The sequence below is a fragment of the Sorex araneus genome, chromosome 6, assembly GCF_027595985.1.
Source record: "Sorex araneus isolate mSorAra2 chromosome 6, mSorAra2.pri, whole genome shotgun sequence".
NCBI classification, from domain to species: domain Eukaryota; kingdom Metazoa; phylum Chordata; class Mammalia; order Eulipotyphla; family Soricidae; genus Sorex; species Sorex araneus.
This window is the reverse complement of record NC_073307.1, coordinates 156,180,857-156,199,978: the sequence shown is the minus strand read 5'-3', so window position 1 is coordinate 156,199,978 and position 19,122 is coordinate 156,180,857. Positions and strand designations below refer to the sequence as shown.

The 19,122-nt window shown below is 43.9% G+C and overlaps 1 protein-coding gene across 1 annotated transcript; it reads right to left on the bottom strand.

The window, feature by feature from the left end:
• Positions 1-2,940: 2,940 nt before the first annotated feature.
• LOC129406030 (serine protease FAM111A-like) lies at positions 2,941-18,803 on the bottom strand. Its single transcript, XM_055143770.1, has 7 exons — positions 18,791-18,803; positions 15,546-16,025; positions 15,033-15,096; positions 13,067-13,070; positions 10,575-10,673; positions 4,669-5,462; positions 2,941-3,724 (listed from the first exon to the last, which is right to left on the bottom strand). Exons 1-7 carry the CDS (start codon positions 18,801-18,803, stop codon positions 2,941-2,943), a joined length of 2,238 nt encoding a protein of 745 aa, XP_054999745.1.
• Between the last annotated feature and the right edge of the window lie 319 nt (positions 18,804-19,122).

Here is a 19,122-nt window from a genome sequence, read left to right as displayed (position 1 = left end):
TACAATGTTGTGATTTCTGGCAGATATTTCTCTGGACTTAGTTACTAAAATACTAAAATACAGAAATCCAAAACCATGTGGCTGCTAGTGTGGCCTCTCGACCTCATATCTCTTCATTCTCAGCAATAGAAAACAAATTTTCAAATGCTTTCTTTTCAGCGGGTCGACATTAGGGGAGAGAAACTCCAAATCAATAATAGTGAAATTTTGTTGAAATATTGAATGTATGTAATCAAATTAAAGTGAAAGTAAAGTGAAATTTACCAGTTACACATGCGGGGTCGGGGGCTGGGAAGGTGGGGGGGAGGAGGAAGGTATACTGTGATTCTTGGTGGTGGAATATGTGCACTAGTGAAGGGATGGGTGTTCGAGCATTGTATAACTGAGGCTTAAATCTGAAAGCTTTGTAACCTTCCACATGGTGATTCAATAAAAGAATAAAATTTAAAAAAAAATTTAAAGAGTTGCTTTAGATATTCGTGGGGGTTATTGTTCCGTATGAATTGCAAAAGTGTTCACTCCATTTCTTTGAAGAATGCCATAGGTATCCTTATAGGGATCACAATGAATATGTACAATGCTTTGTGGAGTATTACCATTTTGACAATGCTAATTCTCCCAATACACGAGCAGGGGATATCCTTCCATTTCCTCATGTCCTCTTTTATTTCTTGAAGTAGCGTTCTGTAGATTTCTTTGTATAAGTCCTTTTCTTTGTACGTTTTCTTTGTACAAGTCCTTACCTCCTTAGTTAAGCTGATTCTGAGGTACTTGATTTTCTGAGGCACGATTGAGAACGGGATTGCATTTTTCATGTCACTTTCTTCTCTCTCATTATTTTTTATGTATTTATTAATTTATTTTGCTTTTTGGGTCACACCTGGCAATGCACATGAGTTACTCCTAGCTTTGCACTCAGGAATTACTCCTGTGGGTGCTCATGGAACCATATGGGATGCTGGGAATCCAACCCGGTTGGCCGCGTGCAAGGCAAACACCCTACCCGCTGTGCTATTCCTCCAGCCCTCTCTCTCGTTATTTGTATATAGGAAAGCCATGGACTTTTGGGTATTGATTTTATAGCTGGAACTTTACTATACAAGTCTATTGTTTCTAGGAGTTCCTTGTTAGAGGTTTTAGGGTTCTCTAAGTATAGTATAATACCATCTACAAATAGTGAGAGCTTGATTTCTTCCTTTCCTACCTGAATGTAGGGTTGACTTTTTTACCAGATACTCTAGTATCTGCCATGCTAAGTAGGATGGAGTATTACAGTAGAACAAAAATACCCAGTGACACACCAGAGGGTTTGTATGGAGCCTAACTCAGTTTTAAGAGAATAGAAATAATATCTTGATGACTAGTAATCAAACCATTGTAAACAGCTTATATTTTATAAGTTATGGTCATTTACACCCACATATGGTGTTTGTTCTGTTTCATGGATTTTCATGTTCTTTTGAGGTTTTCAGTTAAGAGTGATGCAAGAGGAAAAGGAAGAGATTCTGTTGCTGGTGCCTGAGCCATAGGATAGCAGGTAGGGTTCTTGCCTTGCTCGTAGCTGATACAGGTTCAGCCTATTCACATGCTAGAAGGTCCCCAAGTAACTGAGGCCGAGTCAGAAGTAAGCCCTGCGAGGTACACGCCCCCTCCCAAAACCAAGCAAACAAACAAGAATACATTCCTATCATTTTGTTCTTTATTTGAAAGGCTGGTAGATTTCCATACAATTAAAGAAATAAGACAGAACTCTCACATTTATTCTTTTCCCTAAAATACCCTAACAAAAACAGCTTACAAAGATATAACTACCGACTGCCATATCACTATCAATTTTAGCAGTTATCTTAGTTTGGATAAAATGGACAACTATGGAAATTTTAACATGCTGATTTCTCAAATTCCAAGTTTTATTTCATCAAGTTCTAACACATTTTGCACTGAGAAGCGAGGTCATGTATTTTAAAACCATCCTGAAACTTATAAGGATTATTTGTGGAACTTCTAGAATTATCCATAAAATTCGGGAAAGACAATTTGCTAGTCTTGCCATACCCAATAGTGTTCTATGGTTGTTCCCAATGGTGTTGAGGGAACCATGTAGCACCAGAGACTGAACCTGGGGCTGTGGCATGCAAGACAGGTGTTGTAGCCTTTTGAGCTCTCTCCCTGCACAAGAAAATGTTCTTCTCAAGCTCAAGATCTTATTTATCCTTTGTCTTACAAAGTGCTTTAGGGTCACCAGGAGTCAGCTTGGTGGTAGGCTCTCCATCTGGATGCCAAAGAACACATATGAAGTCAACAAATGAGGCAGAAGTAAGTCCCCTATAGAGTCCAGGAAGAATGGGCACTCGCTCTCCTGTGTCCAGTTTCAGAACAGCATAATTAGCTTTCCACAGCTACCTCAAACCAAGGGTCAAGAGAGAAGCAGTTCTCTTCCTTCTCTATGGCCTCTTCCAAACCAGATGACACCTTTACACACTCATTAACTGTGCCTGCCTACTCAGTTTGATCTCTTCCGTCTTCCACAATATCAACTTGATCCCTGGTGGTGCCAAAGGACTAATCCTTTGGTTTGGGGCCCAGTAGCCCCCAAACACCAACTCTAAGGCTCACACCACGGTGAGCATCACTAGGCAAAGTGGACTGTGACATTCTCTCTCTGGCAGATTAATAAGATAAATCTAACTTGGCAACAAGAACTCTTTCACTTTGCAAAAATCCATCCAAAGCGTTCTCTCTGAATGCCAGTCAGATACTTGGGCATCAGTGAGTGGCAGAGGCTCCCCTCACAACTTGTGCAATCATCATTTCTTTTCTAGGAGATAAATGTATTTGAGAGTCTTACTCCCATCAACCCCGCCCTCACCCACCCACACACCCTATGGAATACAAGGAATTTCCCTTAAATCTGGTAAGGAAACGGAATTCTCACCACTCTCAATCCACATCACTGTCCATTTCTTCATCCTGATTGGCAGCTATTTCTAGATACCGATTAGTAAAGTTCTGCTCCATATGACTAAGAATGGAATGTATACAAGGGCCAAACTCAATGAGTGTAGGACTATTTCCATGGAGGTTCAAACTCAGACCAGCGGCATGCATGCCCACCAGCGAACCCTCTGCATTAAACGCAGGGGAGCCAGAAGCCCCAAAGAAAAAGGAGCTGTGATAAATAATCACATCGTTATTATCACTTATTTCTGGAAAACTCCTTCGAGTGACCATGTGGACAAACGGAAGCTGTGTCTGCCTAGCCGGACATTCCTGCTTTCGCTGAGCCTGAGGAATCACAAGGCAAGATTCCGTACACTTTGGCTTTCCTTCTGGGTGACCAATTATATATCTTAAGCTACCAAATGCTGCAGGACTCAGTACCTTGTAGAGTCCATCAGGAACTTGGACGTTCTCTATTTTCAGTTTCAGAACAGCATAATCAAGACTTTCATCAGCTACCTCAAACCAAGGGTCCACAGAGAAGCATTCCTCTTCCTTCGGCATGGCCATTTCATAACCAAATGACACCTTTACACACCGACTAACTATGCCTGCCCAAAGAGTTTGATCTACTTCCTCTCCCACAATATCTCTTATCACATGCCAACAAGTGAAAATGAACTGCTTGTGAAAAACAAAGCAAGTGGCATAGCCCCTTTTTCCCCTGTGGTCCCATGAGAGGTACCCGACAGAGCGGCCGAGTTTATAAAGAAACTTGTGCACTCTAACTGGAGTAGAGTCATTGATCAGTTTTGAAAAATTTGTTTTGTACAGTATGGACGATTCTCAAAAAGCTAGAGGTTGAGCTCCCATTTGACCCAGCAATACCACTGCTGGGAATATATCCCAGAAAAGCCAAAAAGTATAGTCGAAGTGACATATGCACTTATATGTTCACCGCAGCACTGTTTACAATAGCCAGAATCTGGAAAAAACCCGAGTGCCCTAGAACAGATGACTGGTTGAAGAAACTCTGGTACATCTATACAATGGAATACTATGCAGCTGTTAGAAAAAATGAGGTCATGACGTTTGCATATAAGTGGATCAACATGGAAAGTATCATGCTAAGTGAAATGAGTCAGAAAGAGAGAGACAGACATAGAAAGATTGCACTCATCTGTGGAATATAGAATAATAGACTATAAGACTAACGCCCAAGAATAGTAGAAATAAGTACCAGGAGATTGTTTCCATGGCTTGGAGGCTGGTCTCTCATTCTGGGTAACTCAGGGAAGGGACCACCAAGTAAAATGTGGTTGGAGGTCATGTGGGGGAAGGGTGATGCGGGCCGAATACAGACTAGAGACTGAACACAATGGCCACTCAACACCTTTATTGCAAACCACAACACCTAATCAGAGAGAGAGAACAAAAGGGAATTCCCTGCCATAGTGGCAGGGTGGGGTGGGGGGAGATGGGACTGGGGAGGGGGGGAGGGATGTTGGGTTTACGGGTGGTGGAGAATGGGCACTGGTGAAGGGATGGGTTATTGAACTTTGTATGGGGGAAGCATGAGCACAAAGATGTATGGATCTGTAACTGTACCCTCACGATGACTCTCTAATTAAAAATAAACTAAAAAAATAATAATAAAAACAACTAAAAAAATAATGCAAAAAAGAAAAAAAAAAAAAAGAAGAATTTGTTTTGTATAATTTAAAGAACTTGGCTTTTTCTCTGGCTCCCTTGACTTCCTTCTCAAAGTATTCTCTGAACTTTTCACTTTCTGCTTTTAAATCAGGGTACAGGTTTATACTTGCTCCTGTGTTTCTCTCTCGTGACTCAAAGTTCTGAGCACTGGCTGACCTTGATCTCCTCCTTTTCTCAAACTCAACCTCAAAGTGTTTGCCCTCCAGGTCGTCCACGAGCTGGGAGCTCTCTAAAATGCTGTCCAGGTCTTTCACGAGTTTCCAAACATTATTCTCCAGACAGGACTGAAACCTGCCATCCCGACACAAAGCCTCCTTAATGGTTTCTCCTTTGAAACCCCAAATACAGAGTTTGTTCCCTTGCTTGTTAAGTTTCCGGCACTGAACAATCCGTTTTCCATTCTTCCCAACTGCATGTATATAAAATTTGACACAGTTGGTGTCAAAGTTGTGAGACTGGCCCAGAAACAGGTGGTTTTCTTTCTGCCCACTCTGAAAGCTAATTTCCAAATGAGTGACATCAGGAAAACAGCTGAGGGGCATTGCAGGGTGTATGTAAGCTTTAATGCCATCTGTGCCATGCACCAACAGTTCCTTGCCACTCTGAGTGTTCATTTTTGCTTGGAGAGCTCCAACATGCTGCAGTGCCTCGTATAAGGTGTCCTTCGCGCTGCATACGTGCTCAATTGTCCTTCTGTCTCCCTCGACCTGAATTAAAAGCTTTTTTTTCAAATCATTGGGCCCTTGGTCCTGGGTGTCAGGTTTTTTTTTTGGATCATATGCAGAGTCCTTCGTTTTCTCTTTCTTGACCTAAAAATTAAGGATAAAAATGTATAAATTTGAATGTTACACTAGTCTTTTCATGAAAGTCCTACAGGAATCTCAGAAACAATGTTAAGATTGTGAGTATAATGAAGTCTAAATTTGAGCTGGATTCCAAATGCTAAGCTGTTTTCTGTCCCATCAGATCAGTTAAGCTCTTACTGCTGCTATCTTACTACATTTTTCTGAGAAATATGAGGATAAACAATTTTTCCAGGCCCACCAAAATCAGACTCTTAAAGTATTATTTCTTTTCTGTTCTCTTTTTTCACGTTTTGATTTTTGGGAAACACACCAGGATATGCTCAGGACTTCCTTCTGAATCTGCACTCCAGGATCACTCCTGGTGTGGTGCCAGTGAACATATGGGCTGCCAGGGATCAAACCTGGATCAGCTGTGTGCAAGCAAATGCCCTACCCCCTGTGCTATCTCTTCAGCACCTTCCCACACCAGCACACTGCTTACTAGCTTTGGTTTTCAGCAGAAAAAAAGGGATTTTCATCATTTAGTACTGTATTCTTCTTTCCAAGGTTTTGTACCTTTATATACCACAGATGAGTTTGATGGTTACAGTAAATAACAGAGCACAGTTCAGAGAAACACCACCTTAAGCCCAAATCTTTATGCTCCTTTTGTTTTTAGTAACAATTTACTTCTCTCCTCATCAGCGAACTGAGGATAATACCTACTGCTTGTCCAACAAGGTTATGTTTAAGATTCAATAATTTAATTGTTCTATTAAGTACTAAGTATAGTTTGTTCTTTTGATCACATAGATTAGCCATATTTGGGGTCATATATGACATGAAGCTACAAAATATCATTAATTCTGTCTTTTTTTTCTGCTTTTTGGGTCACACCTGGAGATGCACAGGGGTTACTCCTGGCTCTGCACTTAGGAATTACTCCTGGCGGTGCTCAGGGGACCATAAGGGATGCTGGGAATCGAACCCAGGTCGGCTGTGTGCAAGCCAAACGCCCTACCTGCTGTCCTATTGCTCCAGCCCTAATTCTGTCTTTATTCCATGGAAGTTGACTAAAGAAATTTATATTTGACCTTTGCTATTGTTCAGGAAATGTTACAATCATCTTTATTAGTGATAATTTCAATAAAAGGATGATTTGTATAAGAACTCTCTTCCTCACTGTCACTCCCCGCAAACAGAAAGAAGACAATGGATAAGAAACACTTTACCTTAAATTCTCATCATAAGGCAATTTTTGGTAGTAATGACTATGAAGCCCAGTATCAGAGGGAGCTAAGTCTAAAACTGGTACACTCCATACAATGCAGCTCTAAAAAAGATAAAATCATAACATTTGCTGCTACATGATGGAACTGAAGGTATCGTGCTGGTGAAGTCAGTAGGAAGGAGAGAGACAGTCACAGAATGATCCCTCTCATGCGTGGCATAGAAGTATACGTAAGAAGGAGCAAGAAATGGCCAAAGGCAACAGAACTGAAGAGCTGATCTACAGAACGGAGCTTACCTGGGGCAGATGAGATGGTTACAGGGGACACTGGTGGAGGGAAATGGGCACTCTAGGAGTGGGGATGGAGTTGGGATTAATTTACACATAAAATTATCATTGAAAGTATTGCAAACCACCGCAATAAGAATGTGGACAAAAATAAAATAAGTATATTTTATAGACATAATAGAACTTCTCCAGTTCCATGTAGAACCTCTCAATTTCATCTTCATCGTCATTGGAAGTTGGTGCGTAGACGACGAAGATAGAAACCGCAGGCAGTGAGCCACATCTATTCAAGTGTAATAATCCGATTCGGGTTGTTAGGCATTCGAATGAATCAACGCTCATGACCAAGTTTGTGTTGACAAGGACACCAACGCCACCGACGCCTCTGTTGTCACATGTTCCGAGGAACAGTTCTTCTGCAGTGTCGAAAATGGCGTGATGTGATTGATGTCTTCTCATTTTGGTCAGACCAATGATGTCGTACTTGATCTTCTGCACTTGCACTATCAGGTCCTCCATGGATGCTTCCGATGCCAGCATATGTGTGTTGAAAGTACAGACAATCATTTTAGTCTTTCCTCGTTTTGGCAGTCTAGTTCGTCCCTGAGATTTTCTCAGCCTCTCCTTGCTCATCTTTCCTAAGGCTGCCATATTTGGGGCTCGTTTGGTGTCAGGTGAATGAGGCCAATTGTTGTTACTGTTGTTGGCATATCAAATACGCCACGGGTAGCTTGCTAGGCTCTACTGTGTGGGCGGGATACTCTCGGTAGCTTGCTGGGCTCTCCAAGAGGGATGGAGGCTTTTAGGGCGGCTTCCAATCACCCCCAGAGGTGTTGCCATGGTTCACACCAAATTTGAACCCTATGAAATATGGTGCGGGAATAATGGGTATTAAGTGTGTTATGGTGTGTGCGGAGCGGCTGGAGTGTGGCGGTGGCTGGGTAGTGGATGAAGTGGGGGTCGGCCAGTGAGGTATTTATCTGGCTCGGGTAAGGTGGGGCGTCTGGGTTTGACCGCTCCCTCAGATGCCGGAGATTGGAGGAGGCAGACAGAGGATCTTGTTTCCAGGTCTCGTTGAACCTAGAGTTCAAGGTCGCAAAGTTCTGTTTACCTGGTTTTGCGGGGCTTCTCTCGTGCGTGAGGTTCAGCCCAAGTGTCTGGAGAGTGGCCTGGAGCGTGGCGGTGACTGACTGATCTTCTATAAGATCATTGTCGGTGATTTTAATGCCAAGATAGGTCCAAGAAGGTCACCCGAAGAACTCCACATTCCATGGCCTAGAATGGAACTATCAGGTGAGAGACTGTCTAAATTCATCATGTTGACCAAGAGCATCCATGGTAACTCACAGTTCCAGAAGGCCAAATCTAAACACTGGATATGGGAGTCTCCCAGTGGACAGTTCCACAATCAAATTGACCACATCATATTCAATCGAAGGTTTTGCCTGACCGATGTCGCGGTTGTCCCAAAATTTCAAATGGGATCGGACCACAATCTCCTTTGTGCAAAATTCTACTTCACAGAGCGGGGAGAAAGGTCTGCAAAATTTAAGTCTAAGAAGGCAACTCCCAGAATGACCGCCAACTGGGAGCTCTTTGGCACTATTGCAGCAACGTGGGAAAATGCCGTCCTTGACAACATCGACGAGCAATATGATCGACTGGTTCAGCACCTTCATGTCTGTGCGAAGAATGCCGAGAGCAAGAAAGCCACAAACAGACGCCTTTCTTTGGAAACTTTCGAGCTCATTTATCAACGTGGTTTGCCGTGAACCTCAGGCAACCACAAGCTAACGTCCGAGCTCACAAAGCTGTGCAGAGATGCGATAAAGGAAGACCTCAAAAAGAGAAGAGCAGCAGTGTTGGCCAGTACAGCAGAAGTTGGGAAAAGTACTCACAACGCTTGGCTATCCTTCGCCAACTACAAGCACAAGATGACTGCCCTCCAACGTCCTGATGGATCTATCACATCCTCCAGAAAGGCAATGGAGAGGATTATTCTATTTGGATCTCTTTGACAGCCATGTCCACCTGACCACATACCAAATTCCGCAGGATGGATATGTCGTTCCCAACGTCCTCCCTTCTGAAATCCGACACGCCATTTCATTGGTAAAGACACATATAGCACCTGGTCTGGACAAGGTCAGACCCGAACACCTGAGGATTCTGCCGCCAGTACTCATCAATATACTGGCTCGACTCTTCACATGCTACCTGTCTGAATGCAAGGTTCCGTCTCAGTGGAAAACCAGTAGGACTGTTCTGTTGTGCAAGAAGGGAGACATTGATGACATCGGCAACTATCGCCCAATCTGCCTGCTGTCTGTCGTCTACAAGTTGTTCACTCATGTCATCCTGAATAGAATAGGTAGAACATTAGACGAAGGACAACCATGTGAGTAAGCCGGGTTCCGAAGGGGATTCAGCATGATAGACCATGTCCACACAGTGACCAAACTCAATGAAGTTTCGCGAGAGTTCAAGATGCCACTCTGTTCGATTCTTTTGAGACTGAAGCGGTCATCAAAGCCCTAGCCAAATAGGGCTTTCAAACTCAGTATATCAAAATCCTCCGCAAGCTGTATTGTGGATTCACCACCAGGATCTCACATTTCTACAAGGAAGTGATCATTGATGTAAAGAGAGGGGTGCAGCAGGATGACACCATTTCACCGAAACTCTTCAGTGCCACCCTTGAGAACGTCATGCTATGACTGGAATGGGAAGGAATGGCAGTGAAGATAGACGGTCGGCAATTACACCACCTTCACTTCACTGATGACATCATTCTCATAACACCAAATATTAGCGAAGCGGCACAAATGCTGGCTGACTTCGACCATGAGTGTGGAAAGGTCAGACTGCAGCTGAATCTCAACAAGACGATGCTCATGAAAAACAAACTAGTCCCTGAAGCTCCATTTGCTCTCAATGGAATGAACATCTCTGAATGCAGCAGCTATGAGTACCTGGGTCGAGAAATCAACATGAGGAACGACTTGGTGCCAGACCTGCGCAGGAGGAAGAGAGCAGCATGGAATGCCTTCAAGAGTGTCGAAGAAGTGGTTAAGAGAATGAAGAACCTCCGACTCCGGGCACATCTTTTCGATTCCACCATTCTTCCTGCACTAACATATGCTTCAGAGACTGGGCCCTATGCGAACAGGATGAGAACGCTATTAGGGTATCCTAAAGAGGAATCGAAAGATCTATGCCAAGAGTATCACGTCTCACTCAAGTGAGAGAAGGAATCCGGAGTTTTGACCTCTGTCGATGGTCAAGAATCAGGGACGCTCTCTCGTTTGCCAAGGCATCAAAAATCAGATGGGCCGGTCATGTAATGCGACCACTGGACTAGAGCTATTACTGACTGGATTCCATGGGACATCAGAAGACCTCGTGGCTGCCCATCAACTAGATGGTCAGATTTCTTCGTCAAATCCCTGAATGAACGACTTGAGGCTCTTCCTGTTCCTGGAGCGAGCAGATATCATTGGGCTGCACTAGCACGTGACAGGGACAAATGGAGATGTTACTGGCGCCCACTCAAGCAAATCGAAGATCAACGGGATGACAAGTGGTACAAGTGATATAGACATAATTCATAGACATACCTGACATGTCAGAGAGAAAATCGGCTCCTCTGTCATATTATTCCGCTCACTGGATGAATCATTCTGGGATCTGCGAATCTTTGAACTCATGATGGCTTGCTGAAACAATAATTTCAAATTCAGGGTTCAAGTTACTGTAGTCTATCCATAGTTATGTATTAACTGTACAGACGATAAAATCTTTCCCATTTTTCTCCTTCAGTTCTCAACACACTCTCTTTGTGGTATTAAGTAGCCAGTAAATATCTTATCCATCAATGAAAATCGTTTCAACAATAAAAAGAAAAAAAGCATGATCTCTCAAGGCCATTAAAAAAAACGGAGCCAAGAGGACTAGTCAATGGTTGGAAGCTTGCCACAAGTGTATGTGGATGGATGACCGTTAGGACAGAGAAGAGACCACTATGTCAAAAATAGTTGGAAATGCTCACTGTAGAAAAGAATTTAGTGTTGAAAGTAGGAAATGGATATACATTATAACCTTTCATTATGTGTATTGCAAAATATAATGCCCAAAAGGAATGGGGTGGAGGAGGGAGCGGAGGAGAGAGAAGAGGAGGACAAGAAGGAGGATGTGGAGAAGGAGGAGTAGAAGAAAGAGAAGGAGGAGGAGGAGGAAGTGGCGGACGAGGAGGAGGAGGAGAAGGAGAAGGAGAAGGAGAAGGAGAAGGAGAAGGAGAAGAAGGAGAAGGACAAGGAGAAGGAGAGAAAGAATAAGAAGAAAAGAAAGAAGAATAAGAAGGAAGAGAATGATGAAGAAAGAAGATGATGAAGACAACAACTAAGTAGAAGAAGAAACTGAAGGAAAAAAAGGAATTTTTGAGGAGGAGGAGTCCTTGGAAAAGTAATGGTAGAGGGGAAGGAGGAAAAAAGAAGCATAAGCTGAATCAGAAGAAGAAGCAGAAGAGGAAGAGGAAGAAGGGAAGAAGAAAAGAGAAGAAATGAGAAGAAGAAGAAGAAAGAGGAGGAGAAGGAAGAAAAAAGAGGAAAAGAAGAAGGAAGAAGAGGGAGAAGGGTGAAGGGAGGTGGAGGAGAAGAAGAGGAAGAAGGAGAAGGACAAGAAGGAGTAGGAGGAGCAGCAGGAGGAGGAGGAGGAGGAGGCAGAGTCCCTGCCATAGAGGATGGGGGATGTGGCCTCTATGGAAACTGAGGACATCCATCAGTGGTGGGAAGTGTACACTGGTGAAAGGACAGGTGGGACATGATATGACTAATCCAATCATGAACAACTCTGTAACTGTGTATGTCACTGTGATTCAATTAAAAACATAAACAAAATATTTTAAATTAAAAACATTAAAATCTCCCTTTAAAAGAGCACTGTGCCTCTACAGTACTTACTTAACACAAAACTTCACGGCTGACAGTCCTCCTATTATAGAGTTCTTTTTAATTTTGCAAAAAAAAAAAACCCACATCACCTTTTAGTTTTTCTATTGTGCAGAGTAGGTATGTCTGCCTTTGCAACTGGGGAGATCAGAAAGGGGCATGTACAAGACTGATCTGCATGGCAGAGAAGGAGCCCAGACAGACGCAAGAGCCGGAAAGAGTGGACTGTATTTGGAGGTATTCTCATAAATGGACTCTACTGGCACAGAAGCTCCACTCTGGACTCCATTTAAGAAGGAGGTGAGGACCAGAGAGATAGTACAGGGGTAAGGCAGAGCCAAGAACAGCCCCTGAGCACAGCTGGATATGGACCAACCTGTCCCTAACTAGCCCATCACACCCCACCCCTTTCCAAAGAAAAAACAAGAAAGGAAGAGCTGAGATACACAGGATGAAGTAAGTATCCAGAAAGGAATTAAGAAAACAAAACCAATTTAGAATGAGCGCTTAGGGACCAGAGTAACAGTAGAGCAGGTAGGGTGTTTGATTGCACGCAGCCAGCCCGGGTTCGATCCCCAAGCATCCCATACAGTTCCTGGAGCACTGCCAGGAGTGATTCCTGAGTGCAAAGCCAGGAGTAACCCCTTAGCCGGGTGTGAATCCGCCCCCCAAAAAAGAATGAGAACTTTACTGCTGCTTTATTTCTTGTTGGAAGAGGTATGCCACCGTCTCTCACCTCTCTCTCTCTCTCTCTCTCTCTCTCTCTCTGGAAATGAACAATATAAACAAGATCTGCAATAATGATAAGCATCACTAGAATAAAAGATAAGGATGATAACAGCTGTTTTCAGAATCCAGACACCTAAGAGGAAACTCAGTTCATGCAAGCCCCTCAATAAAACTTACTTATGGAGGCTGGAGCTAAACTACAGTGGGTAGGGGGCTTGGCTTGTGCGCCTGACCCGGATTCCATCCCTGAAATCCCATATGATGCCCGGCTAGGAGTGACTCCTGAGTGCAGAGTCAGCAATAATTCCTGACTATCGCTGGGCATGACCGAAAAGCAAAAACTAAAACAAAATAACAACAACAACAACAACAAATGTATCACTTATAAAGAGCCCTTCAATGAATGCACAGAGAAGAGAAGGTAACTCTCTTACAGTCCTAGAAAAGAGGTATTCATTCAAGAACTGAACCATTCAGAGAGATTACACTATACACTCAGGCTCACGCGGCCCCAGAAAAATATGCTTTTGGTAACTTCTGAACATTTTGAGTAGAAACAGAGAACAGTACCGTGCATGTATAGTAGAACTAATTTTACTTTTGCAAATTCGATATGTCAAAAATAGTAACAAGTCTCACAATAGAGACGTTACTGATGCCCGCTCAAGCAAATCGATGAACAATGGGTCAACAGTGCTACAGTGCTAGAGTTTTCCTATGCTATAGTTAGAAAAGGCTAACATTTTATCACTACTTATTACTTTTCATCCCTCAATATAAAGGACTTCTTCCTAATCATAATTCTAATCTGTTCAGACCAAATTGAAGCACCCACTGGTTTTTAGTTACTATGTCCCGTAAGTCTTGTAATCTAGGTTTACCCATGCTTTAGAATGGGATTTTTTTTAGACATTTTTATTGAATCACTGTGAGATAGACCCTTACAAAGCTGCTCATGAGTTGACTTCAGTCATATAGTGTTCAACACCCAGTGTACGTTTCTCAACACCAGTGTCCCCAGTTTCCTTCCCACCACCCCCACCCCTCTAACAACCTTTGTCTATGGCAAGCACTTTCTCTCTCTCCCTCCACACACCTCCTCTTCTTTGGGGCATGTGGTTTGCAATATAGATACTGAAAGGTTATCATGCATATCCCTTTACTTCAGTTCTTATTCAGGGTGATCATTTCCAACTGTTATCATCACACTGGTCCCTTCTCTATCTTATCTACCCTGCACCCCACAAACACTTGTGGCAGATTCCAACCATTAGCCTGTCCTCCGCCCATTTCCCGGGCCTTGAATCAGCCTTCTAATTTATATTCTTTCATATACCATAAAGAATGAAGTCATCCTATATGTGTCCCTCTCCTTCTGACTCAACTCACCCAGCAAGCATGGGCTTCTGGAAGAAAGCAAAGAACTCGAGCAATCACAAGGGAGAGGGACAAGAGGCTAAATCAACACCCCAAGAGCTACCCCAGACAACATATCTGGAGCCCAGACAGAACCATGCTGTATTCAGATATGAAAAGTGTCCTCCCTGCCCTCCTGCAGTGTTACTTGAGAGTTGAACAAACCCTTCTGACCTTGCCCTTCTCCAACATAAGGATATAAAGCAACACAGTCCTTCTGGGCCTGTTTCCAGCCCTAGCAAAGGGCTCCTCCCCCTTTAGAATTCCACTCTCTCCCCTCCTCTCTCTGCCCTCCCTCCCTCCCGCCCTCTCCCCTGCCCTCAATCTCCATTCTCTTTCTGCTACATTAATTTTCTCTCCTAATTCTCCTCTACCTCTCCTCCTTTTAGTCCTCTCTCCTACCTCTCTCTCCCTTCCTGTTCTTCCCCTCCATCTTTTCTCTCCTGGCCTCTCAGTCTTGTCTCTTTTCCTCCTTTCCTTTCTGCTCCCTCACTCTCCCAGAACCCTCCTGTCCAGACATCTCTCCTTCTCTCCCTCACACTCTTGCTCTCTCTCCTCCCCCTTCACTTCCTGCTTCTCTGGGCTCCCTCCTCTTCTCCTTCCTTTTTTCTCTCTCCCCCCTTGTTTTCCCTCCCACTTCAAACCATCCCATTCAGCCCTCTCCCTTAACTTGCTCTCTCCTCCTCTCCCTCCTCTCTCCCAGGCCTCTCCCTCTCCCTCCTTCCTACTCCCCACTGTCCTCCCAGGAGCACTGACTGTGCAGAAGCACACCCGCTTATTGAGGGGCTTTGCTTGCATCTACGCTCTCTCCTTCATCATTCCAAGGGAATCCTAGGCACCACATCAGGACTCCCAAACCCTGCCAGGAATGATCCCTGAGCACAGAGTCTGAAGTAAGCCCTAGGCCTTCAGGTGAGGCCCAACACCTCCTCCCCTAACCAATATAAAGGGCAGTGGCAGGAGCTGCACCCCACAGTGACTTACTGGATGGCGAAGCCCGCACAGTGGGTGATGCCTCCAGGCTGAGCTGATGGGGATTGCGAGTGAGCTGAAAGCCAGGATGGCAGAAGAAAAAGAGGAAGTAGGAAGTGGGGAGCCCCCCTTCATTTATTACAGGAAATGACTCAAACCCTCTTTCTCCACCCTGGAACATGAACTTGTTCAAACGAAACCCAGGTATTCTCGAAAAAGGAGATGACTCAGGATGTCTGGGATATGACTGTGAATCTGAAACTTTGGAAGTCACAGCACGAAACCCCAAGCTCCACCGAGGCCCCACAAAAACACACCGCACACTGTTCGGGATGGCGCCCCAGTCTACCTGGCAAGGCCTTTCCAAAACTCAAACTCTTCCAGGTTCAGCCAGAGGGGCGGAACCTGGGCCCTCCCTGCACCCAGCTCTGCCCCCAAAACTTCTTTGGCTCCGATCCTGGGCCGGTCTAAGTCACTCATTCATAGCTCCAAGTTCAATCCCAGAGCAGAAGAAGAACTACTCACGGATCAGAGACACAGCCTGGGAACAGCAGTGCGCGCTTCCAAGTTGGATCTTAGAGCACTTGAACTCCTTAGAGCTCAAAGGAGCCACTTCCTCCGCGGGCACAGCCAAAGCAGCAGCAGCAGGGCTGGACTGAGTCTCTGGGCTCTTCACACTGCGTGGGCGAACTGCGTGGGCTCGTCTGACCAATGGGAGGACAACAACTCCTCCTCCTAGGAAGCTGATTGGCCCGTGTGCCGAGTCCTCAAATTGCAGGGACAGCACCCGCGAGTGGGGAAAAGTCAGCAAGGCTCCGAGGCCATGCGCCCGAGGATGCGGCTTGGGAGGCACTGAGCCCGCTCCCGGGGATGTGACCGGTGAGGCGCTGAGCCCGCGCACGCTTGCAGCAGCCTCGCGCTCTCGGGGCGCGCAGGGTCCGCGGGGTTCGCTGGGCGCGAGCCGTGGGGTCCGCACTGGCCAGAGAGCTTTACAAGTCCCCGCCGCTGCCGGTCAGCAGGGAGGCAGAAGGCTTGGTTTTGCCCCTGGAGGCTGGACTCACACTCAGGTCCTGCACTTGCCCGCCGGACTTCTCTGCTGCTCGCAGGCGACCAAGTGGCCCCAAGCAGCCAGCCGCAGATTCCCTCCTCCTCTCCATCCCCCACCCCGACCCTGGCTCCAGTGGAACTTGGGACCCTCCCCTAGTGGAACTAGGGATGAGTCTCTTGCAGAACAGGTTAACCAAAGGGAAGAGGACAGCACCTCCTCTCCTGGTTGCCAGAACTGTTAGGACAAAGCAAACACTTGGCTTTCTGATGCAAGGCTCTAGAATCCCTCATCTCCAGACCGGTGATCAAGATTGTTAAAAAGGAAAACATCTTCCTCTTTAGCAATCTCAATAGGCACAGGTTCAATATTTTTTTTTTGGGGGGGGGAGAACTTTCATTTTTTAATTTTGCTCGTATATATTTTCTAATTTTTATATTAAACAGTATTCAGAGAATAACAAATATAAAAGCAACCAAGGACTAGTCCTTTAGGAAAATGAAGAATGCTTTTTAATAGTAAGAATAAGCATTTTCTTTCCCCCTTTTATCTTCTTTGTAAGGTAGGGAGATCCTCTGTTATCTCTGTGAGAAATACAAAGCTAAAATACAGTTTTTCTTTTTTCTTTTTTTTTAATTTATTTTTTAATTTTTAATTAGTGAATCACCGTGAGGGTACAGTTACAGATTTATACTTTTTTGTGCTCATGTTTCCCCCACAACAGGTTCAATATTTTAATATATTCCTGAAAAATTGGATAACCGGAGGAGACTATGATTGATAGTGATCAATCTTTTACAACTCCTAGAACCTTGTTCGTGTAAAGATGATGAAACTGGAATAATAAGCCATAATGATAAGATTTTTCCAGATCTGGCTTAAATAAAACATCAGCTAAGCAGTGATGAGCACTACTTAAATTCCAGTCACTTATTGGAGTTTGGAAAGAATTATCATTCAAAGTTTTTCAAAGTTTTTTTTTTGGGGGGGGGGACAGGGAAAATACGATGATAACTGCAAAAAGATCCAAGTACAAAATAAAATTTAAAGCAATATATTTTAGATGCCAGAGTTGAAAACTTAGCTCTGTATATAAGAATTGGCAGTATACTGCATTGTAATAAATGATTTGAATGTCTTTATTTACATAGGTTAAAATCCAAGAGCAATCAATCACACAAATTGACTTTTGTGGATTTATTTTCTGATCATTCGATTTGCCATTTCTTCAAGTATACTTGGAGCAAACAATATAAATAACTTTGTTCCATATGCCACGGAGGGCAGTCCGTCAGGGAACCTGAGGATATTGGTGGAGGGAAGGGGATTTGGGTGGCAGGACTGGTGTTGGAACACTGTATGCCTGAAACAACTCTATGATGAACATCTTTGTAAATTGTAGAGTCAGCCTTAAGTTTTAATAAATGCTTTTAAGTTTTAAATCATTTTAAGTTTAAAAATAGGACTTAATAATTTAAAAGTATAAAAAATAACACCAAAATACTAAGAGTGGTGGAAAACATACTTGCTGTATCAAATTCGTGTTATTCTTAAATTTTCCTTAAGCAGTACAGGTGGCAGGCATCTGATGTACATAGACAGAGAGCCAGTGTATGATGGGGACCTTGGCATATGCTTGTCTGGAGACAGAATTACTACATAAAAAGCAAGAGGCAGTAGAGAATAGTTGAAATGACCTAGCACCACAGGGCAAGGGGCCCTTCCTATCTACATGGCTGCTTACCTCAATTGAACCCAGGGATGGCTGCATCGAGGCAAATGCCCTACCTTCTTTACTATCTCCCCAGCTTCATACTTTGAGTCACACAACCAAATTCTGAATACTCCAGTAACTTTCTTGTGATCTAGGTAGGTATATATCCAAACAACATCAGGAATGATTTAAGGGGATACTGGAAATACTAGAGCAAAGAAAAAGCATTTGATGAGCTGCACCAGAAATTTCCAGGTGGAAAAAGCCTAATATTAATAAATGTTAGACGGGGCATTTTGTTTTTGATTTGCTTTAAGTTCTTGAGGTTTGATTTATGTTTCTTTCTGGCCATACCCAGTGCTCTTTGAGGGATATTCCTTGGAAATCAAACAGAGCAGAGGGCTGAATGCTTTTTACCAGATATTCTAGTATCTGCCATGCTAAGCAGGATGGAATTTACAGTAGAACAAAAATACCCAATGCCATATCAGAGGTCTCTACATAGCCTGAGTCAGTTTTAAGAGAATAGAAATAATATCTAAATGACTTGACATTAGTAATCAAACCATTGTAAACTGCTTGTATTTTTATAAGCTGTGGTCATTTATAACTCATAACAATCTTTGACCAGTGTTCATTTAATGCCTGAGGGGCATTTCAGGGTGTATGTATGCTTCGATGCCTTGCTTGCCATTCACCAGCACTTCCTTGCTAGTGCATGGCAAGGATTCATGTTTGCTTGAAAAGCTCCAACATACTGCAGTGCATCATATAAGGTGTCCTTGTCGCTGTGTGCATGCACAATTGGTCTGCTCTCCCACAAGAAGAATGAAAATATTTTTTTGTTTTTTTCACATCTTTGGGCCCTTGGGCCTGGTTGTCTGGTTTCTCTTTTGGATCATTTACGGAGTCCTAAGGGTTTGCTCTTTGTTGTCCTAAAAATTAAGGATCACTGTAACACTGTATCACTGTCATCCCATTGATCATCGATTTCTCAAGCGAACCCAGTACCGTCTTCATTCATCCTCGCCCTGAGATTTTATCAGCCTCTCCTTACTCATCCTTCCCAATGTGCCACATTAGAGGCTCTTCAGTGTCAGGGGAATAAGACCCATCATTGTTACTGTATTTGGCATATGAATACGCCCTGGGGAGCTTGCCAGGCTCTTTCCCATGTGGGCAGTAAACTATTGGTAGCTTCTTATATACCTACCTAGATCACCAAAAGGGAGAACTTGGCTATCAGTTGTTGCACAGCCGCATTGCGGTCGCGTGCTTCTGGGAGCTTGGATTTATAGTTTCTGGATGTTGGCCATTGATGGGATTTCACAGCACCAGGGGCA